At 59.6% G+C, this 22,424-nt stretch overlaps 1 protein-coding gene across 4 annotated transcripts in view; it reads right to left on the reverse strand.

Moving 5' to 3' along the window:
- Nucleotides 1–1,529: 1,529 nt before the first annotated feature.
- Nucleotides 1,530–22,424, reverse strand: part of DLG4 (discs large MAGUK scaffold protein 4) — a 22,130-nt gene continuing 1,235 nt past the window's right edge. Inside the window, exons 1-20 of one of the 4 annotated variants that reach the window (XM_021694503.2) lie at nt 21,986–22,036; nt 14,101–14,166; nt 10,597–10,650; nt 10,401–10,451; nt 10,084–10,208; nt 9,816–9,985; nt 9,562–9,698; nt 9,268–9,412; nt 6,884–7,179; nt 6,687–6,789; nt 6,432–6,546; nt 5,348–5,524; nt 5,122–5,158; nt 5,006–5,033; nt 4,829–4,876; nt 4,612–4,713; nt 4,137–4,309; nt 3,107–3,216; nt 2,483–2,574; nt 1,530–2,269 (exon numbers count right to left, since the gene is read on the reverse strand). In XM_021694503.2, coding sequence (XP_021550178.2) covers nt 2,163–2,269; nt 2,483–2,574; nt 3,107–3,216; nt 4,137–4,309; nt 4,612–4,713; nt 4,829–4,876; nt 5,006–5,033; nt 5,122–5,158; nt 5,348–5,524; nt 6,432–6,546; nt 6,687–6,789; nt 6,884–7,179; nt 9,268–9,412; nt 9,562–9,698; nt 9,816–9,985; nt 10,084–10,208; nt 10,401–10,451; nt 10,597–10,650; nt 14,101–14,166; nt 21,986–22,015 — 2,166 coding nt within the window. In that variant the 5' untranslated portion in view covers nt 22,016–22,036 and the 3' untranslated portion in view covers nt 1,530–2,162. Of the gene's footprint in view, nt 2,270–2,482; nt 2,575–3,106; nt 3,217–4,136; nt 4,310–4,611; nt 4,714–4,828; nt 4,877–5,005; nt 5,034–5,121; nt 5,159–5,347; nt 5,525–6,431; nt 6,547–6,686; nt 6,790–6,883; nt 7,180–9,267; nt 9,413–9,561; nt 9,699–9,815; nt 9,986–10,083; nt 10,209–10,400; nt 10,458–10,596; nt 10,651–14,100; nt 14,167–21,985; nt 22,037–22,424 lie in introns of those variants that run through there. The other 3 variants (XM_021694504.2, XM_021694501.2, XM_021694502.2) reach the window with 3 other exon arrangements.

Genomic DNA, 22,424 nt, shown 5'->3' on the forward strand with positions numbered 1-22,424 from the left:
ACCTGGGAGGTTTCCTGAAACGCAGACCCCCGGGGGCCTACCCCCAGGAGTCAGTGGGCTGGGTTGTTTAGAGCCCTGCACATTAGTTTGTGTGGGGCGATCCACGGACAGGACCACTGGTTTAAGTGACACCCCGCTAGAGATCTCTAGCACGCTCCTTGGATCAGCTTAGGCCCTGGGGTGGATCTTTTTCGTCCAACTCTTAACTTCTGCACTGTTCCGGGCTTAACCATCTCAACTCTTAGCACCCTCCACCTCAGCCTCCCCCCTTGGGGCCCCTGAATCAGAGGGAGCCAGCAATGGTTCATGGATGCTGCAGCTGAGGTCTTCCCCGCAGGGGCCTATCAAGCATATGAACAGCGGCAGAAGAAAAGCCAAGAACCGATACCCTACACAGGAGCATCTGAGAAGCTTCAGCGAGGCTTAGGGTCAGGAAAATCTGACTCCCTAAAAGAACCAGAGCTTTTTTGCTCCTTTATAAGAAAGAACTAGGTAGGGGTGCCTGGGTGGCTCAGTTGGTTAAGCGACTGCCTTCGGCTCAGGTCATGATCCCGGAGTCCTGGGATCGAGTCCCACATCGGGCTCCCAGCTCAGCGGGGAGCCTGCTTCTCCCTCTGACCCTATCCCCTCTCGTGCTGTTTCTCTCTCTCTCTCTCTCTCAAATAAATAAATAAAATCTTAAAAAAAAAAAAAAAAAAGAACTAGGTAATGGACCGTTTCCTTTTTTGCCCTGTCTACCAGGAAGCTCAGAGAGCATATTTCCCCTCATAGCTACTGCATCTGTTTTTTGTTTTGTTTTGTTTAAATCTTTGGTATTGAGGTTCCATTCTCCTACCCTGATTATTGGCAAAGCTGCTTCGAATCTCTCTATAGAGATGAGACATAAAGAAATCTAGTAATGGCATTTCTTATCAACCAAATCTCTGTAAACCTCACTGCCAGAGCCCAGCTCTGTCCACAACTCTATGAACCTGAACCAAGAAAGTTTCTTCTATATTTTCCTTTCGAGAGCGTCATGCTGCCCCAGACGGCCCAGAGAAGTGATCAGGGCTGGGCCAAGTTTGCAGGGACCCTATACCGGTCTGGAGTCTTTCTGGGTCAGTGACTTTGGACAGTGCCTCCAGCCCTTCCCAGGCCCATACTTCACTACTGACTCAGGGTCCCTGGTTTCAGGTTCCCTCCGAGACCCCTTTCAGGGCACTCTCCCCTCTCTGGGCTGGCGTGAAGAAGGATCTGACTACCAGGCCCATCCCTACGCTCCCACCCTGACTCCCTCCTCACCCACGTCCCAAATAACCAGGCCACACACCAGGTTTCAAGTATCTGTCTCTTCCTTTCACTCTCTCAAAAGAAAAAAATAAATAAATTGCAGAAGGCGGCAGCATTTCCAGTCTTCCCCTGGCTCCCAGATGCCCGACCCCCAACCCCTGCCCCCCACCCTCCCTCCCACGCTCCCACTCCCTAGACCCATCCCTCCCCTTTCCCAAAAAATAAAAATAAAATAAGATAAAATAAAAAATCAATCCCAGGAAAAAAAAAAAAGCCACAGTTAGACCTTCCACTCATGCAAACCAGCAAAGAAAAAAGGTGGGGGGTGTGTGGAAGGCAGGGGGCCCACAGCAGAGTCCCCCCACTTATCCCCCCAAAAAACCACCTTTGAGAAGAAAAAAAAATGGGAAAAAATAAATGCTAAACCAAGGGACCTGGGGAGTTCTGACGGGGGCAGGGGGGCCCCAGGCCTTGCCTCAGGAGAGAGAGGAGGCCTGTGGCCCTGCGTCCCTGCATTGGGGTGCTCCTTGAGGGGGCCCTGACTTCTGGAATGTGTGTGGGAGAAGGTAGGGGAGGGCAGGCGGCCCCCGCTGGGCTTGTGTGTGCGTTGGGGGTGGGCAGGGGCTCAGGTCCTCAGGAGCACGGGCTCGGGACCAGGAGCCCGGCTCCCCACCCCAGACCCCAGGTTCCTGGGGTTCCGGAGCCCAGTTCTGGGGTGCAGGGATACATGCAGGGGAGTGTCCCCCCTCCAGGGCTGGATCCAGTTAGAAAGGAAATAAATAAGAAGGGACGGGAGGGAGGCTAGGGGGCGCGAAGGGCTTGGGCAATTCAGTCCAGACCAAGGGGCCCGCATGAGGGAGGCGGGGCGAGTCCAGGCCACGCCAGGGCGGGAGTCAGAGTCTCTCTCGGGCCGGGACCCAGATGTAGGGGCCTGAGAGGTCCTCGATGACACGCTTCACCTTGTGGTAGATCTCCTCAAAGCTGTCGCCCTCCACGATGGCTGGGGGCGGGGGGAGCAGGCAGTGAGGCTGGGTGCCCTCCGAAGAGAGCGGCGCGGGCCCAGAGCATGGGGTACCTTTGCCTCAGACTCCAGGCCATGAGCTGCGGGCCGCACCCACCCAACGAGGGCCTCTTTCCAATCCATCCGCCCGGCGCAGCCCCTCGGCAGAACCTGAGCGGGCGGGCGGGGGCGGGGGGGGCACGGCGGTCTCACCTGAGAAGCACTCTGTGAATTCCTGCTCCAGCTTGGTGGCTCTGTCGAAGGCTTTGCGGGCTTGCTCCTCTGTGATCCGCTTATTGATCTCTCTGTGGACAGCGAGAGAGATGCGCACCTGAGTGTGGGTCCCGCCCCACCTTTCACCTCCTCCGTCCAGGGACCCGACGTGGTCACCACTATTTTCTCATTTGGAGCACGTAGCAGAAAACACAATTCCCGATACCCTCCGGGGTCGCGATGACCACCCCCCACCCCATGACCCACCCCAGCCGGGTGTGGCCACTCCGGGGACCTCTCCAGAGCCTCATCCTTCCAGCCTTCAGCCCCAGTGAAGGCACCAGACTCTAACTCCCAACAGCCCGAAGGCCCTGGCTCGTCCCGGCAGGTGTATGCCCCAGGGGCTGCTGGGAGTTGCAATGCTGCTCAGCCGAAGGCTGGAGAGGAAGGGAAAGGCCTGGGATTCCCTGCATCCTCTGGGCTCCAGCTCCAGGGGCAGACCCCCCTCGAGGGCTGCTGGAGCTGCTGTCCCAGGTTCTGAGGGGAGAGTTCAGCAGAGGCCTTCTGAGGCCCCGGGCCACAGGTGTGGGGGGCTGAGGGGAGGCCCCCGGGGACCATACTCACAGCACATTCTCCAGGGAGCGGGGGCGGATGAAGATGGCGATAGGGTGCAGGTGAGCCGCCTGCAGCCGCCGCACGGCATTGGCCGAGACATCGAGGATGCAGTGCTTCCCCTGGGGGCAGGCAGGGTGGGCGGAGGGGGACCGGCAGGTGGCGGGCAAGGACAGACAAGAGGTACGAGCACAGGACACAGGATGTGGAAAGGTGGGGGATGGGAGGTTGGCCAAAGGGGCAGCGACATGGATGTGAAAAGACAGGTGAGCAGGGAGTCAAGGTGGGAAGGGAGTACAGACAGAGCGAAAGACAGAGAGAAAAAGGAAGGGGCAGACGGAGAGCAAAGGGGGAAGCCAGCACAGGAGGAGGGGGTTGGAGGGAACGAGGGAGGGGTGAGGGACAGGCAGGATGGGGGCCCAGAAGATGGGACAGAGCAAGGCCAGAGGGGCGGCAGTGAGCAGAGAGGGAGTGTGGAGGGCAGGAGCAGGAGAAAGGAAGGGGAATGGAGAGAGGAAGTAGGATGGGGGGGCAGACAGAGGACAGACAGATGGAAGAAACAAGGAGAGACAGGTGGGAGAGAGGAGAGGCAGATGGAGAAAGGAGCCATGGAGGGAGAGAGGGCAGGGTGGGGAGGGGGGGAAAGGAGGAGGCCGAAGAGCAGGAGAGGGGGGTGCAGACCCCCGGGAACAGGCCAAGGCAAAGGGCCACAGGGGGGCGGGACAGAGGGAGGGACCAAGTTGGGGAGGCCAAGCCACCAAGGGCAAGGCCAGGGGAAGAGAGGAGAAACGGGGCAAGGAGGAGGGAAGGGGAGAGGAGGGGACAGATGGCGGCGAGGAGTTTGGGGTCAGGCAGCGAGCGAGGGAGGGCGGCAGGGGGAGCAGGCGGTCAGACAGAGTTGCCCAAGAGGAGAAGGAGGCCGAGGAGGGAGTGGAGACCCAGCAGGGAAAGAGACAGAGAGAGAGAGAGTTAGAGAGAGCTGGGGAAGGCCATGGGGTGGGGAGAGGGGAGGAGGAAGGGGCCGGGCGCCCGCAGGTCCTACCTGCTCGGCCACCTCCCGCACGGACTGGACGCTCGTCCCATACAGATGGCTGTTGTACTGGCCGGCCTCGATGAACTTGTGCGCCTGGATGTCCTTCTCCATTTTCTCCCGGGAGGACACGAAGTGGTAGTCCCGGCCATCTATCTCATACTCCCGCTTGGGCCGCGTCGTATCTGCCAGGAAGTCAACCCACCCCCCGAAGATCTAACCACGATCCCTCCAGCGGAAAGCCTGTTCCTTCGTGGAAGGCGGCTGCTGGGGAGACCGGGACTGCGGGGGGAGGGCAGCACCGCCGCCCCCAGCCCCCCTCCCCGGGGCCCCCCTCCCCGGTCCCCGACCTGGGAGCATGAGGGCAGCTGAGAAGCACCCCTTCTCTGAGAACCCGGGTGTCCTCCTGCACCCCGGCCCCTGCGGGGCGCTCTGCCTGAGGTCCGGCTGGGCCCCGCCCCCACCGCCCCGGGGCCCGGGCACTCACGGGGAACACAGGATCCGAACTTGTCGGGGAACTCGGAGAGCAGGTCATCATTGGCTCGGTCCTTAGTGGGCCCAAGGATGATGATGGGGCGAGCGTAGTGCACTGTGGACAGATAGCCAGCTCAGGCAGACCGCGGGGCAGGAGCGGCCAGGGCGGGGGGCGGGGGGGGGGGTGCCGGCGCCCTCCCCCCCACCCGAGCAGCGGGGCTGGGACTTACCTTCCATCTGCGTCACCGTCTCGTAGCTCAGAACAGAGTCTTCTCGACCTAGTGGGAGGCAGGGTATCTGCGAGGGGCTCTGAGACAGGGGACTCGGGGCCCCGTGTCGCCTTCCTGAGGCTATCAAGAGAAGCTCAGGGCCCCCTCACCCTGGGCTGCCAAACTGACCCTACCTACCCTGTGATCCAGAGCTGGAGCCCCAATCCTGCGAAGAGAGAGCAGGCCATGTGGTTGGCAGAGTGCCGCCCCGTGAGGCCCCCGCTCCTCCCCCCCAGCTCACTCCCCCCACCTACCTTGGCCTTTAACCTCGACCACTCGCGTCGTTCAACCCTGTGGTGGACATGGAGGGATGGGAGGGTAGGGAGATGGCCGGCGAGAGGCCCTGCTCCAAAGGCTCACGGGAGGGACAGTGCGCGGCAGACAGAGGCCCGCACCCTCGAGGCTGCCCCCCCCCCGCCCCCGCCACCTCTGGGACCTGAGCGCCTGCGGCAGGAGGGCTACAGGCCCCGGGAGCCTCACCGCCGTTTGCTGGGGATGAAGCCGATGTCATCCGTCTCGCTGTCGGAGTGGACCCGCCGCGCCTGCCACCACTCCTCATCGCTGGCGTCGATCACATGCAGCACGTCCCCGAAGCGGAAGCTCAGGGCCTGGCTCAGGAAGCCGCAGTCCTTGGTCTTGTCATAGTCAAACAGGGCCCTGGAGAGCGGGCGGGCGGCCAGCGGTCAGAGAGCCCGCCCGGGCCCCCAGACCAGGGGTGTGCAGCCAAGCGCGGGGGCTGACGGCCCTCCGACGGGGGGGGGGGGGGGGGACGGACTGCGAGGAACCCACAAACTGCGTGGGGACGGCAGTCCGCAGCTCGCATGTGCGGGACAGCCACAGGGGTGAGGGAGAAAAAGACCAAATTCCTGTCAGGCCGAGGGAAGGAGGACCACTGAGGCAGCCACGGGACTAAAGGGGAGACAGTCTGGGACCCGCCTGGGGGTGCCGGGGAGCCCACTGGCGGCCAGCGGGGAGGGGAGGGCCGAGCCAGACCCGCCTGGAGGCAGGAGTCCGAGCGGACCGGGCACCAGGTGGCGAGCGAGGAGCATCGGTTCAGCTAGCCCGGGGGCACGGGGACAGCGGGGACAGCGGGGAGCCCAGTTCGGGCGTGCGGAGTGTGAGATGCCCGTGGGACATCCCAGGGGGCAGGTCCTGAAAGCAGATGGCCAGAAATGCAGGTCCGGACCTGCGGGAAGAGGTCAGGCCAGGGCGGACAGCGCTGAGCACGGCGGTAGAGCCGCAGCCAGGAAGGGGGGCGGCCGGGGAAGGGGGCGGCCATGCGCGCCGCCGGAGGGCTGGGGAGCCAGGAGCCACGGCGCCCACGAGGCCCCTGCGCGGCCAGCCAGTGACCTCCGCGTCCCCGAGCTGTGGAGGTCCCGGGGTGACCAGGGGCCCGAAGGCAGCAGGGTACTCGGCTCCGAGGCTATGTTCCAGCTGCTACGGGGTCATCTCAAACCGCTAACGTATGCAGGGCAGTGGCAGGCCTGGGTGGGGAGCGGGAGGCAGGCAGGGGAGGGGGGAAGAGCTGAGAAGCAGAAGAAGCCCGGCCGGGGAAGCATCGGACCTGATGTAGAAACCCCGTTTGGGGTTGCTCCGCAGGGAGGCAGTCCCTGAGCCCAGGCTGCTGTTCATGAGCTGTTCCCGAAGGTCGTGGATCTTGGCCTCGAATCGGCTGTACTCTGGGAGAGGACAAGAAGGTTCCCGCGCGCCGGCCCGGCCCACCGCCGCCCCCCTCGCCGCCCCGCCCCGCGCCCCACGGAAGCCACCAGATCCGAGGACCATCCTCGGCCCGCAAGATGGGGAGCCTGCGGCCTGGTACCTTCTGGTTTATACTGAGCGATGATGGTGACCGTCTGCCCCGCGTTCTTCAAGGCAATGGCAGCCTGCTCGTGGCTGGCGCTGCGGAGGTCGACACCGTTCACCTGGAGAGAGGGCAGAGGCTGAGTGGCCGCGGATGGGGACCAGGCTCTGCCCTGAGGGGAGGGAGGGCGTGGGCAGAGGCTGGCCTTCCCTCACCGAGAGGATCTGGTCCCCCTTCCGCAGCTCCCCGCTGAGGTCTGCCGGGCCGCCGGCCAGGATAAAGGAGATGAAGATGCCCTCACCATCCTCGCCACCCACAATGTTGAAGCCCAGGCCCGTGGAGCCCCGGTGGATCACGATCCGCCGCGGTTCCCGGGGCACGTCTTCCTCCCCCAGCAGGTCCTTGGCCACCGGGGAGTAGCGCCGAGGGGAAGTCGGGGTCATGGCTGTGGGGTAGTCGGTCCCCAGGTAACTGCTGTGACTAATCTCATTGTCCAGGTGCTGGGAATAAGCTGGAAGAAGATGTGGGAGGAGGCATGAGACCGAGCGTCGTGAAGGGCAACCCACAGCACCCCACCTTCTCCCTAGGCAACCAGGAGAGCAGGCTCAGGGCAAGGAGACATGATTTTGCCTGATGGTAGGGCGGGGTGAAGGGGGGGCGCCCCATCCCAGCAACGTTGGGGGGCAGGAATTCATGTCCTGGGTGTGCCTGGGGTGGTTGAGGGGAATATGAATACCAGGCTTTGGGGGTTTTCTTTGCGGTTCTGTTTCTCAAATCTCTTAATCTATAAAATTCCTCTCTCTCTTTCTCTCGCTCCCTTTTTTTCCTCCTCTTGGCCATCCAGCGGTTGGGAAAACTAGGTCATTTGTCTAATAGACTTTCCCACTTTCTATTAGGCAGATTCTAATGGGGAAACCACTGCTAGCATCTTTAATGGTGTTAACATATTCCTCTGTTTCTCCTGTAAACTGGTAACTGGTTCTAGAGACTTCGTCAGACTCAAGTTCAATTCTTTTTTTGGCACAAATACTTCGTAGGCCATGCGGTAGAAATACACAGCTATGCAACGGGAAGCAAGACTATCTGGTCGTCTTGGGTGAGGCCAACTGACAGGTTCAGGTGTGGTCAGCTGACCCCCCATTATTATGCTCCCCACCAGCCTTTCACCCAAGAGCTTTAGAGGCCACTGAGGACATTTGCCTGGTTCTGATATTTCACTGGGGACTGCAAAATAGGATATTCTATATATATATATATATATATATATTTTTTTTTTTTTGGAGGAAGGGGCACTTATCAATAGAAATTATCCTACAAAGAACCTTTCCTTGGGGCGCCTGGCTGGCTCAGTCGGTAGACCGTGGGACTCTTGATCTAGGGGTTGTGAGTTCGAGCCCCACATTGCATGTAGAGCCTACTAAAAAATAAATAAAAATTAAAAAATGGGCGCTTGGGTGGCTCAGTTGGTTAAGCATCTGCCTTTGGCTCAGGTCATGATCTCCAGGGTCCTGGGCTGGAGCCCCACATTGGGCTCCCTGCTTGGCTTCTGTCTCTCTCTCTCTCTCTCAAATAAATAAATAAAAATGTAAAAAATATATATAATAAAAAAATAAAAATAAAAAGAACTTTGCCATATCAACCATTTGGTAATTCTGAGGTGTGGTTTGTACAGGAAAGCGAGCATAAAAACCTCACTCTTTCCCTGCATTTGCCAGGTGTCCTAATGAATCCAAGGATGCCCAATTATTCTTAAGCATCATTACGATCTCATAGACTTTCACATAGTTAATGAGTTTTGACTGACTATCCAGTAGGAGCCCCTCCTGGGTCGTTAACACCACCTGGCAATCTTGGATCTCCTCATCACTTTCTGGGCCAAGATTTAGAATTGGCCCCTTCTCCAAGGAGCCTCGATCCACTTGGTACAATAACTACCTTTTATCACGTGAAGGAAAACTTCTGTGTTCCTGGCTTACTACGTTTTCACGTGAAAACAGAAGTTGAATTTCCTCAATGTCTTTCCCCAACATCTAGTTAAAACGAGCTTACGATTTTAGTCCCTCAATTGTTTAATACAACAAATCATATTGAAAAGTTTCCCAATACAAAACTACCTTCAGTTTTTCCGAAACAAACCCTACTCTGGATCAATATTACTCACCCCCAACCTGCCGCTGTGTTTGGTCTACAACTGTGTCACTACAAACTTCCACGTCTCTACTCAGAAGCAAAATGAGGCCTATGCTTTGCTTTTCTTATGTTACCTTCGTGACCGTTTGAAATGCCCTCATACGACGAAACATGAACTTTTTTTTATCCTTTCTCTTGCTCAGAAGGAGCGTAGGAATTATCTATTCCTTGAAGATTTGAAAAAAATGAGCCACAAAACCATCTGGGCCTTGGGCCTTCTGGGGAAGAGACTACTGACAATCTTTTCCAGGTCTTCCGCGGCAACTGATATTCCATCTATTCTCCAACCACAGAACAGGAGAGATGGTTCCTATTTGGTGGCAAGTATTGGAAGAAGAGCAGTCACCGGGGTGGCCCGGGGGTCACTGGGATGGGTCACGGGGAGCTTTGAGGGTTGGAGGGTGCTCACAGGTCGTGATGTCTGGGGGAGCGTAGCTGTCACTCAGGTAGGCATTGCTGGGCTTGGCCACCTTCAGGTAGACCACGTCATACGTGTTCTTCAGGGCTGCCACGGCGTCCTCATGCATGACGTCCTCCAGCCCCACGCTGTTGACCTGGGGCCAAGGAAGGAGAGAGCTCAGACGGAGCGGGAAACAGCGCCAAGACAGATGCACCGTGGGAACGGTGATGCGGAAGGTGGGGCCTGCCCAGGGCCAGGAGGCGAGCCCCAGGTGCGGGCTGGAAGGGGGATGGGGGTCCTCACCGCTAGAATCTTGTCCCCGATCTGCAGCCTCCCGTCCTTGTGGGCGGCACCCCCTTCGATGATCTTCGTCACGTAGATGCTGTTATCTCCAGGGATGTGCTGGTTCCCTACACCCCCTGCGATGCTGAAGCCAAGACCTGGATGGAGGGCAGGGCAGAGGTGGGCGCCCCAGTGCCCGGTGGCTGGGGAGCAGGCCTCGGCGCGGGGGCCAGTTGGGGTGGGCGGGGCGGGGCGAGACATGACTAGCTTACTACCTTTAGGGCCCTTGATGAGCTTGATCTCCATGAGTTTCTCAGCTGGGGGCTTCCGGCGCATGACATAGAGGCGGACAATGGAGCCCGCCTCCTTGAGGGCCTCTACTGCAGCCGAGTGGGTCACCTCCCGCACGTCCACTTCATTTACAAACAAGATGCTATCGTTGACCCTGGGGGCAGCAAGGTGGGCCTGAGCCAGAGGCTTCGTGCCGCCCTGGCCCTCCCTTTCCAGGGAACCGGCACCCTAACCCCTATCTCCTCTCCCCACCTGAGGCGGCCATCCTGGGCTGCAGCCCCGCCAGGAATGATCTTGGTGATGAAGATGGATGGGTCGTCTCCAATGTGTGGGTTGTCAGTACCACCCGCGATGCTGAAGCCCAGACCTGAGTTGCCCTGGGCAGGAGGAGGGAAGGAGTGTCAGCCCTCCTCGCTGCCCGCGCCGGGCAAGGTGACTGTGGAGGGGGCTGGGGTTGGGGAGCCGTGACCAGAGCAGGAAGGGGCAAGGCTAAGAGACGGGCCACAGGCACAGAGAGGAGCACTGACAGGGAGGCGTGGGGGCGACCTCAGAGTGGGGAGCCTGCTCACCCTTTCCAGTGTGATCTCCTCGTATTCCATCTCCCCCTCCGTCCCGTTCACCTGCAACTCCAGCACGGGCCAGAAACACAAAAACAGTGAGACAGACACCCCTACCTGAGACCCGGCCCCCACCCTGTGCTGGGGCCCAGGCCCTCCCTCTCTCCCTCCTTCCTTCGGCAACGGCCCCAAAATCTAAACAACTCACATATCCTGGGGCTTCTAGGGTGTCTGTGTTGACAATCACAGGAGGAGAGTTGGCCTGTGAAGGGGAAAGGAGATGAAGAGCTGCCTGAGCCTAGGCTCAAGAGGAAGCCCGTCGTCCTCAGGGCGTCCCACCAGCCTGGTCACCCTTTCAGCCTCTTAACCAAGCACGCTCTTGAAGCCTCCAAGGACCCAGCTCAACCTCCATCACAAACATGCACGCACCTGTGCCAAGCCCTACCTCTGCCCGGCCCAGGCCCCCTGCACGTGGAAGGAGGTGTCTGAGAAAGCGGGGAGGGAGGGAGAGACGGCCAGATGGGGGAGCAGCAGATGGTAAGGGGGGGCCGGCGAAGGGGGGAGCTTCTCACGGGATGTAACACCTCAGGGTGCGAGTGCCTTACGTACTACGCACATACACCCCAGTGCTTCCGTGTCCACCAGGTCCTGGCCCCCACCCCCGGCCCCCCACCCCTGTCCCCGTCGGCTTGTCTACACCCAGAAACCTTGACAACCCTCCCTCAGATCTGCCCCTCACCTTCACACACATTTGTCCTAAACCCTGGGTCCCCGGAATCCGGGGTTCCCCGAGCGGCAGGCCCCTCCCTCCCTCTCCCCCACCCGCCGGCCAATCCGCCCCTTCCTCTGAGGACTGTTGCCTAGCAACGGTATCTAAGCCCAGCCAAGGCCTGGGGAGACCCACCTCCAGAAGGCCCTGTCGCCAGGACAACGGGAGGGGGGAGAGGGGCGTGGCCTAGGGGCGACCAGACTCCCGAAGGCAGAAGAGATCCGCTAGCCCCGCCTCTCCTGCCCTGGGCCCCGCCCCCCGATGGCCCTGCGAGAGCGGTCCAGGCTGAAGAGGCTGGCGGGCGCAGCGCATCCTGGATAGCCCCTCTGGCCCTCCCCTACGCCCCTCACCCTACGCAGGGCACAGGACGTCAGGAAGGGGGAGTGGTGAAAGACATCCGGGTCCTATCTTCTCATCTACTCCCCCCACCCCACTTCATTCGGTAAAGGGTTAAAGTGGGGCGTGCCCAGGTCCTGACGTCAGTCGCCTCGACGCAGCAGGGTCTCTAGACTCTGGGGCGGGGCCAGCTTTCGGCCGGTCCTAGGGGCTTCCCCAGTTGCCAGGGCAACCGAAGCCCCGTCTCCATGGCAATGGGGTAGGCGGCCAAGCGCTTCCTTCCGGGGTCCCCCACCTATCTCCTCCTTAAACAAATATTTATTGGGAGCCTACCAAGCGCAAGGCACTCATCCCGGATTCCCCAGACTCTTTGCTTTCCCCCTCCGAAAGGGCCCCTCCTCCCTCCTACTGCTGTTTCTCAACACTACACATTACTTCTCAACTCTGTCACAGATTTCATTTCATACCCATAAATCTATTAACACCACCAACCTCCGACCCTTCAAATCTCAGCAAACGCTGTTATTCAACCAATGGCCACTGACGGCCCAAATCTCATCCATGTGGCCGTTCTCCATCCCACAGCCCATCCTCAACCCCCACCCCACCCTTAGCCTAGAGAGAGCCTCCTTCCCTGGGAGCCTCCTCCTCAACTACCTTTATATGCTTCCCATCCCTCTCTCTACAGCATCCCACACCCTCCACCCGTATCCCTGTCCCACCCTACAGTTTCCACCTTTTAACCCAGCCTTGGTCCTCATCCTCAGCCCCCGTCCAGTCCGTATCCCCCACTCCAGCCCCGACCCCCCTCAGCGTCCATCCTAAGTTCTGACTTCCTAGAGATCAGCACCACTCTCCCTTATCCCAGCTTCAAACCCCCCAGATTCTGTCCCCAAATCACAGTCATTCGTTCTCAATTCCACCACCCCCCCATCTCCTCTGGTAATCGAGGCTTCTCTTGTCCCCCAGGTCAGGCCTGGTCCCCAGACGTTGCCTGGCTGGCTCAGGGCCTCCAGCACTCTACCCTCCGCTTCCCTTGCTTCCAGAGCCCCGATCCCAACACTCACTAGCCTGAGCCCACTACCACCTCACACACCTCCCTCTCCCATGTCCCCTCCCCAGGGACTTCATGGCCCCATCCCGCCAAGAGCATGTCCAGTCGGCCTTCCTCCTCTCCCTGGTCCACAGGACACTCCGTGCTGTCTCCTCTCCTCCAGGGCCTTACTTCTGTTCCCCTCCATCAGCTCTTCCTGGGTCCTGACTTCACAGCCTTGCTCGGTCCGTCCCTGGCCCTGGGGCCTCTGACCCTTTCGTGGCCCTCCATTTTGCTCCAGCCCAGAGAATGGTCTTCCCTTCCCTCGGAACCGCTCTTCCTCACCCCAGAACGTACGGCTGCCCCCTCCCTGCCTCCTCATCCCCAGGCTCAGAAACCTCCTCCAGGTCTCCTCTGGTGAAATGTCAGCAGCCTCCCCCCTTCCCAGGGCATCCCTCAGGACTCTGGAATCCCACCCCTGCCTGTCACAGCCTGCCTGGGGTCTTCCTTCCTCCCCATCGTGTGCCCCCCAGGAAAGGAGACTGAAGGGGAGCACAGTGGGCCGGAGAAGGGGAGGTCTCAGAAACAGGTCTCCCCGGGATGGGAGATGGAAAACACAGTGCGAGCACAGAGGAGGAGGGGAAGGAAACAGGCAGTGGCAAAATGGGGGGACAGGAGGGACCCGAAGAAGAAAAGCTCGGTGGGGGGAGGACGAGAGAGAGGTGTGGCTGGAAAGCAGAGAAGGGAGGAGGAGGGAAGGGTAGCTGCGAGAGGGAGAGCCAGCGGCCCCGACTAGGAGGGCTGAGCAGCGCGGAGGGCCTGAGCTGGGGCTCGGGGAGGGAGCAGGAGAGAGCGTGGGAGGAAGAGAGAGACAGCATCCAGAATCAGCAGCCAGCCAGCGGGAGGGAAAGGCGGGGAGGAGGGGAGCAGAGGCTGGGGCCGGGGACCGAGACAGAAAGGCCCCACGACTGGGAGTCTCCGACCAGACAGATGGAAAGGGCTGGGGACGTGGGGACACGGAGAGCCAGGCCCAGAGGCCGGCCGTGGAGGGAGGAGGGGGACAGGGGACTAGAGCAAATGAGGGCGGCAGGAGCTGGGAACAGAGCTCAGGACACAGAAAACGGAAACGGAGGTGGGGGTGTGAAGGAAGGAAGACGGCCTGGCGTGGGGAGCATCCCAGGGGTGCACCCATCTCAGCACACGTGCGTGCAGGTACGCGCGCGCGCACACGCACGCACACACACCCAGGCTTTAAGCTCCACACCCACTGTCACTTGTCTGGCCTCTGTGTCTCCTCGGTGGGAACGAGGTGTCCCCGCCCCCCACCCCGCCCGAGCGCCCCCTCTCCAGGCCCCAGGAGCCCAAGGCCCAGGCGCCCCTCCCACTATGGCTCTCGCCCTACCGGCCCGTGGGGGTGGTTGCCGCTCCGAGGCTCCGCGGGCCGCACTGGGGAGGGGGCCGCCTGAGTCTCCTACCTTGAGGGGGGAGAGGTGGGCGTGGCCCACGACCCCGTGGACGGCCTCGAGGTGGGACAAGTTCCTCTCCGCCACGTGCACCAGCTCGGGGGCGTTTACCTGGTTGGGGAGGTGGGCCGGGCTGTGCTCCAGAGGGGGCGTGTCTTCATCTTGGTAGCGGTATTTCTGGGGATGGGGACGGAGGCGTCACCGGGGCCGGCCCAGGGCCTCGAGCTCCAGGCTGTCCGCCCGGCCGCCTCCTCTCCCCCCCTCCCCCGCCTCCGGTGCAGTGCGGAAGGCCCCGGGGCCAGACCAGTTCCTCCCCTCCCTCGCCCCCAGCCCCTCTCCCGCCTAGGCCGCCACCTCCCGGCTCGTCCCAAATCATCCCAGCCCCTCCCCCAACGCCCCACGTCCCAGGCCCCGGCCTTCCACCCGGCACACCCCCTCCTCCGGCCTCCGTTTCTCCCGCCCCGCCCAGGCCTTCAGCTTCAAGCCCCTGTCACATCATCGCCGGCCCCCTGACACTCCGTACCCCCCTTGTCGATGCCCATCCCCAACTTCTCTGCTTCCCGCGTCATCCTCACCCCACTCCCCATGTTTGCAAGCTCCCTCCTCCATAGTCCAACCGCAGCACTCCCCGCACCCTATCTCACTCCCACCCGCCCTCCCGGCCTCAGTCTCCCCACTGCAGCCTCTACCCCGAGAGCACCCGGCTCTCCAGCACCAACATGCCAGAGGCAGGGACCGCAGTCAGGCCCTTCGACTGGCAGGTACTTGGCATCAGCCCCCCAGGCAGGACGAAGCTGAACTCGTCCAGCTCTTCTTCCACTGGCCCCGCTGGTTCCCAAGTGGTCCGCAAAGGGGCCCCGGGCATCTGGCTCCTTCCCTACAAATGCCCACAGCCCAGCCAGCTAATCGGATACACTAGAAGGGGACGGAGAAGGAAGGGGGAGGAAGGGAGGCAGCAGGGCTCAGGAGGGGGGGCAGGGATGGGGGTCGGTTCCAGGTTGGCTGACTGGGGAAGGGGGTTGAGCGCAGTCTCAGAGTCCATTCCCAGGCTCCCTCTGGCTTTTAGGGGTGTGAAACCCAACATGACCCCTAATTCCCTTCCCAACTGACCACCAGCCATCTCACGGGGCCTCCCATGCTAGCCTGACAAGGACACCAGTAAATGAGATTAACTAGGGCCAGAGAGAGAGGAAAAGGGCAGCTGGAGACGGCAGTGAAGGGCCTCCCGCAGTGAAGGGCCTCCCACACCGGCCTCTGCCCTCACACTACTCCCCTCCTCAGGAGCCAGCCCCCACAGAAACAGACCCTCCCAAACTGCAAGTTCAGGGAAGGAAGAGGAGGGTACCAAAGGCAGGGCTCCCTCAGAGACTAGAGAAGACAGAAGACACCCCCCCACACACACACACACCACCGGACACATAGGTAAAGAGAGAAGGCAGAAATCCCCTCTCAAAAAAGCATCCGAGAAGCTGAGACCCCCAACACTGGGAGGGCAACAGTTACAAGATCCAACTGGAGAAAGCTTATCAAGGTCAATGCCCGATGCCAGAGTAGGATCCTGAAAATTCGGAGGATGTAACCCAAGTTTGGCTGTAGCTAAGGGGGCAGCAAGAGAACGGGTGGGAAATGGGACTGGTGACACGAAGCCTCCCGCCCAGGACAGAGGGATGAGGGGCAAGAAGGGCCTCTAAGAAGGAAAATAGGGGCTCATCAAGATACACTCAATTTCAAGACCATGGGCACAAAAAGTAGAGAAGAAGGAAAAGTGGGGGGGGGCAGAATAAGCTAAATAGTCCCCCCCCCAAAAGGCTGGGCCATCTTGGATAACAGAATCCCATGACCTGAAAGAGGTTGTTCACTCCACACCCTGAAACGGTGGTCTGCAGCCTGGACAGCGCCCCAGAACTGGGGGTCTGGGGGGAGGGAAGGAAGCAGCTTCCCCTCTCTACTTCCCAAGAGTCCCACACCCTGCGTGGTCATGAGGCAGGGCCCAGGGTGGCAGCTTCTAGTTTCTCCCAGTCTGGGGGAGGGTTCAAACCCACTGCCCCTCCATCTTCAGCCCACCTCAGAGAGAAAAATCCCTGAATCTGATGAAGCAATGTCAGGGTGCAAAGAAAGAAAATGGAATCGCAGACATTCATCGTTTATTCTAGAGAGGAAATGAAGGTAAATTTTTATCACAGTAAGACTGCAGACACCTCTCCCTGCCCCACCCCCATGGGGGGGCTGTCTAGTTCTAAGGAAAAGACTCCCCCGCATTAGAAGACAATGTGAGGGAAATGGGGCACAAGGGAAGGGTACCAAAGTTCCCAGAATGTGGCTGAAGGAGGTTAGGGCCTATGTTCAGTCCTGGGAAATTTTCGGAGAACTGTACATGTAGTAAGGGGAGGTGGGGTAAAGAACCGTCTGGAGGAGTGGGGGTGGGGGAGAGTAATTCCCAAACTGCGAACTGGGAGGTGGGGGTCCGGGTCAGCACCTCTCGGTCCCAGATTACAGGACCACTAAAGCACGACAGGCAGGAAAGGAGGATGCCCTCTTTTACCCTACTGGGGCTCTGGGCCCGAACGGCGACAGCTCAGATGCCACTGGGACCAAGTCTGAACCCCCAATACATTAGGGCATAGGCAAGTAAAAGGCCTGGGGATCGCTGTTGTTCCTTCCCCCTTGGCCCTCTCATCACTGAGCCCCAGCTGCACAGAACGACCTGGAACGAGGCTTGCACCCCCAAAAGAGGGGTGTGAGTGAAAGTGGGGATGTTGATAAGAGGGGCGACCCCCTGCGCCTGTCCGCGAGACACTGCAACCCAGAGACCCCGCGCCAAGCAGAAGGAAGAGCGACAGCACTTGAAGCTTGCACCCTGAGATTTGGGGGGTCCGGGAAGAGGGGAGCGGGGCCGGAGCCCGTACCGCGGCACGTACCACGCAGAGACACATGGAGGCGAATCTGTTCCGAGCCGACATGGAGAAGGGGAGGGGGACTGAGGGGAGGGGGCGGGTGGGAGAGCAAGGGTCCCAGGGTTGGGGGAGGGGGAGGGGCAGAGGGGCGGGGGCTGCGGCGGACGCGGCGACTGGAGGCTGCGGCCGGAGGGGGGGGGACGGCGCCTGCGCAGTGCGGGAGAGCGTCACGATGGGAGCGAGGGGGTGAGGGGAGACCCTCTTAGCCATCAACTTCCCAGGTTCCAGCTGTTTCTTTGTGGACTTCACCTTCCACCGCATACTCCTATTCCGACCCCTCTACAGATTTACCGATTTACAGCTGTAGTTCTCACCTAATCTCCTGCCCCTAAAATCACCAGGCCCCTAACTACTCCCAAACCTCACTGGACCACTCATCTCCATCGGACTCCCAAGGTGCGGGAAGGAAGAAGCACTTCTCTCTCACTGCAGAGGGACCCCCCCACACACACACAAAGGATCTAAAATGCCTCCCACAAGCCCCTCCCCAAAGATCGTTAATGCGGACAGCATCCCCTCAGATGCCAAGACATCCCCTATTCTAATAAGCAGTCCGGCCCCACCTGATAGCCAGGCAATGCTTTTCAAGCGTCCCCTCAAATTAAACTACCCTTTAGGGGCGCCTGGGTGGCTCAGTTGGTTAAGCGACTGCCTTCGGCTCAGGTCATGATCCCAGGGTCCTGGGATCGAGTCCCACATCGGGCTCCCGGCTCGGCGGGAAGCCTGCTTCTCCCTCTCCCACTCCCCCTGCTTGTGTTCCTGCTCTCGCTGTCTCTGTCTCTGTCAAATAAATAAATAAAATCTTTAAAAAAATAAAAAATAAAAAATAAATAAACTGCCCTTTAAGTCATCCCTTTTAAAATCATATCCCCTAATCCGCCCACAGAGACCTTGAAATTAGTGCAAATATTACCCTTGCTCTAATGTAAACATTCAAATAAGCAGTCCTCAAATTCGTTTGGGGTCCCCTGTCCAAATCCCTGCATCTAATGAGATACTCCTGATTTTCCAGTCGGCCCGCCGCGGGTACCACCAGCGGGCTGGCTCAGTGGAAAGAGCATGCAACTCTTGATCGTGGAGTCGTGAGTTCGAGCCCCAGATTGGGAGTAAAGATTACATAAATAAATAAATAAACTTAAAAAAAGAAAAACTTCATATATATATATATATTACCAGACCCCAATTTCTGGAGTACTTAATGTATCTTAAAGCTGACCGTCCAAATTCAATTGCAGTCTCTTCAATCTATTCCCAAACCTTCAGAATAAGAAATACTTCCCTATCCCTTTTCTTCACTCCTCATGTTCATACATTACTCCTTTTTCTGGCTGCCCTTCCTACATCTCACCATCACCTTCATGAATCTGAATTCCAACTTTGTTAGAAGAGTGCTCCCAAATATAACTATCTCCCCCACATCCAAGCCTCAAAAAATATTCACCTAAAGTAAGATCTGGCCTGCAACTGGCAGTGACCCACAAATCTTCCAGAACACCTCAAAACGACTGCCTCTGAGGTTTGCATTTTCCCCAAACAACTGACCCTGAAAGCATCTCTCCCAAATGTTCTCCCATTAAACGCCCACCTTCCCAGCTCTTAGAGCCCAGTGAGCAGCCTCCTCAAATTTGCCTCTCGGACATCTCTATAATGCCCACACAGGGCAGAGAGGACGGACTGCCCTAGAACCTCGCCTATGTCCCTCCCTTCCCTTCCCGTTGATCGGAATCTGATGGGTGCGCCCCGGAGATGACCCCTAATGCCCTAGTTTCATATCTGGATGGAATGCTCGGATCCTCAGAGGGAGCCCAAGCGGAAAGGAGCTGAACTCGAAATTCCTTCTAGAATAGAAAATGCACAGGCCCTAGTTCTCCACCAGTGGGCGCTGTGGCCCCTTAAGACCCTCCCCCATCCCCCATTTCCTTTTTCCCTCCATTTTCCGTTTCCCTGTTGCCTGGCAACGCAGCAATCAAGGCCTTTCCTGTCGCCTAGCAACCGTCTCCCTGGAACATAGAGCTGAGGTAGGAGGTTGTGGTCTGATGAAATGTGAACAGGCCTCCATCTTAGGAAAACTGAGACGTCAGATCGCCCAACCCTCGGATTCTCCTTCCCAAAGACCCCCCCGCACCCCGCAGTTCCTTAGACAACAGGCCCCCCAAACCCCGTCTCCTCTGGGCACATGGGACCACGCCACGCCCCTGCCGGGTCAGCCCCGCCCTCACTTCGGGCAGGTCACCCGGCCCTCAGGCCCCGCCCCTTCCCGAGGGTTGCTGCCCGTCTCCCTCGATAGAGTAAGCCAGACCCCACCCACCTGCCTCCAGGAGACCACGCCCCCGTCCACTTCCCGCCCATTCGCTCCCCCGGCCTCGCCCACACGGTCCCTCCGCCACGCCCCTGTCCGCCAATGAACGAGGCCGCTGGACACCCTGCCCCGCCCCCGGCATCTCGGCTGGGCCCAATAAGGACCACCCGGAGGGTTTAACCGCTTCGCCTCCGGGGCTCCAGCCCAATACCCCCGGTGTTTCCCCGCTCTCCCCCCTCCCCCACCTGTTCTGCTCCGCCCTCCGACACCCGCGCCCGGCCCTCAAGTCCTCCACGCAACTTCAGTCGTCGCCGGTTGCCATGGCAACGGCGGCAGCAGCGCGGGGAGAAGGGGGAGGGCCGGGGGCGGAGTGGGAGAAAGAGATTCTCAGAGACAGACACGGGCAGAGACCCCGGCGCGGAGTAAGCCTAAGTGATCGTTCGGAAGGCAAGAGTTAGCGCAAAGCACAGGGCCTGGCGCAGGGCAGGCCTTCCACAAGTGTTCCCCAAATTACTGCGGCAGGAATCTAAATATAGGCAATGAAAGATGGAGGACACCCAAGCGGGGCTGGGAAGCTCAACGACCGCAAAGCCTGAGCACCCCCTACCCCACCCAGCATGTTGGGGGCGGGGGGCGCTGCGGGGGTAGAGGGGGAGGGGGAAACAAATGCCTCGTGCCCCCTGCTGGCTCCTCCTGGGCTACCCTCCGCTGCCCTGGATAGACAGGAACCACAACTCCCAACAGCCCCACGGACAGCAACCCTCTTACACCGAGGGCTCTTGTGCCTCAAAGCCTTATGGGAGTTGGAGTCCTCGTCCTCCCGAGACTGACAAGTTTTCCGGCCAAGGAATGTGGCAAGCCTGGGTCTCCTCCACGCCTCTGTAAAACCCCAAATGCATGACTGATCCTCTCTGCGCAAGGCTCCTTCCCTCGGGGATGCTCACCCTGGGCTCCATCGAAGAAGTAGGAGTCTGGATGGGAGACGAATAAGCTCCCCCTCCCAGAATAGCTTGCCAGGCAAGCCCCTCACCCTCGCTGGCACATGTGTGTTCACATGTTGGAAGCAGAGCCCACACATTCCAACTGGCTTTCTGGGTACACCTGAACACAAGAGACCACAGCCAGGGAACCTAAGGCTGAGGGGCGGGCTAAGGGCAGGAGATAGGGGAAGAAAAGGATCAGACAGACATTAAGGACACCAGGCCAGAGTAAGTGAGGCGCAAAAATCCCCTGAAACTCCAGGGAATGGGGAAAGCAGCAGCATGGGAGAAAGCCTGGAGCCCACAGAACTTGGGGGAGGGGGGGACAAGCAAGTAGCTCTGGAGAGGGTGTGGGGACTCAGGACCTGAAGGTCCTCGGGCTCCAGTCTCTTGCATCCATTGCTCACACGTGCACGATGCATGTGTACACACATGTGTGAGTTTGTGGCAGGGAACATGTGTGTCCTCAGCTCCCTCCCCTGAGAAGCTGCAGTTCCCACTAAATATAACCCCCTCCCCAGCCTGTGACTCACCCGGACCCCGCCTCCCCGGCCCCCACTTCCTGTCCCACCCCCCAACCCCCAGCTGCCTGCCACCCGCCCAAGCCTCCCTCCACACACCAGGCATCCAGCTTGCCAGTCCCAGAGTCTCACAGCCAAGACCTAGGTATTCTGCATCCCACCAGGAGCTTGCCTGTGCTCCCCATCCAAGATCTGCCCTTTCCAAGGCTCCAACCACAGGGACACCCTCGTCCAGTCCTCGACCGCTGCCAGCCCTGCCCTCCTCCAACTCCTTTCCACCCTGGTAACCTGAAATCCAGGTGTCCTCCCCCACCTTGATCCCAAGAGTCAGGGGTAAGAGGAACATTCTCCCCTCCATCTGCTCTTCTCCCTCTTCCTCAACAAGGGGTGGATACAGTGTGGGAGGAGACAGGGATATTGAGCACCTGCCTGGGCCACCCCCAAATTCTGCACCACCCACCTGGTCCCCCTCCTCAAATCCCCCGTCTCCCGAAAGCGCTCATCCTCCTCCTCCTCAGGGTCTGGCAACCTCCGCTGCTGCAAGCTTCTCCCTCCCATGGGAGTACCCCAAATCCTCACCTCACCTGGTCCATTCCCTCAGGTGATCCTATGTCAGGCCCTAGCCCTCTGACAACTCCCAACAGTCCCCATTCTATAAGATTGAACCCTAAATGACCAGCTCCCTGTAATTGAGCATACCCCCAAATGCCTCTACCACGAGATGCTTGTTCTATAGGCTGAAGGCCCACCCCTTCTCTGCCCGCTGACACCCCCAGACCAGTCAGGCACTCACAACCAATAACCGTCTACCCCCATGCCAAGAGCCCCCTGAAATTGGACAAGACACCTAGAAGCCAGTTTGTCCCCCAGGAGGGTAGAGAACCCCCCTCACACAGTCCACCTTCTAATGTACAAGAGCAAGACTCCCCTGTCAGCCAGGCTTCTTCTTAAATAAGTCTCCCTCAAACATCGTTGGTGAACCCCAAAACCCATTAGCCCCCCCAAACCACAAAACAGCCCAAATTTTCCATTTCTCTACAGGTACAAAGGGCTCACTCCAGGGGGCACCTGTGGCCAAACCCAGCATTATCTCAGATGTGAACCCCAAAACTAAATCATGACCCCCAAATACATCTTCTGATGCTGTCACTCCAGGGCCCCCAGCCCGAGATGAGGCCTGCCTAACCCCTCCCCACAAACTCATGCCCTCCTCCCAGTGTATAGCCCCCCCATCATGCTTACCTTGGTTGTCACTATACAGAGACAGTCCATGTTGGGGGGGCTGGCCGCGGCGGCGGGTAAGGGGCTCTGACTTCATCGGAGTTTCGTTCCTCCCCTCCGTGGGTTCTCACCCCTCCCCCCTCCGCACCCCACTTTTGCAGGGGGGGCCAGGATGGGGGGAGGGGTGAGAGGGGAAAGAGGGGGTTGGAGAAGGGAAGGGGAGGGGAACGTGGGAGGGAGGGGAAGGGGGCCCTAAAAGGGGGTCCCCAGTGGAGGGGAGGGGGCTTGGGGAGCACACCCCGATTCTCAGGAGGGGCGGGGGCACCGGGGGCTGGCAGCCCCGGAGTTCGGGGGCTGGGGCATGAGCTGGGGTGGGGGAGGGGAACTGGATTTCGGGGAGCCCCGGGGTAGGGGAGGGTCTTGCCTAACGGCCAGGGGCTAGGGGCCGTGGCGGGGGGAG

This window comes from Neomonachus schauinslandi, chromosome 15, assembly GCF_002201575.2.
Source record: "Neomonachus schauinslandi chromosome 15, ASM220157v2, whole genome shotgun sequence".
Taxonomy (NCBI): domain Eukaryota; kingdom Metazoa; phylum Chordata; class Mammalia; order Carnivora; family Phocidae; genus Neomonachus; species Neomonachus schauinslandi.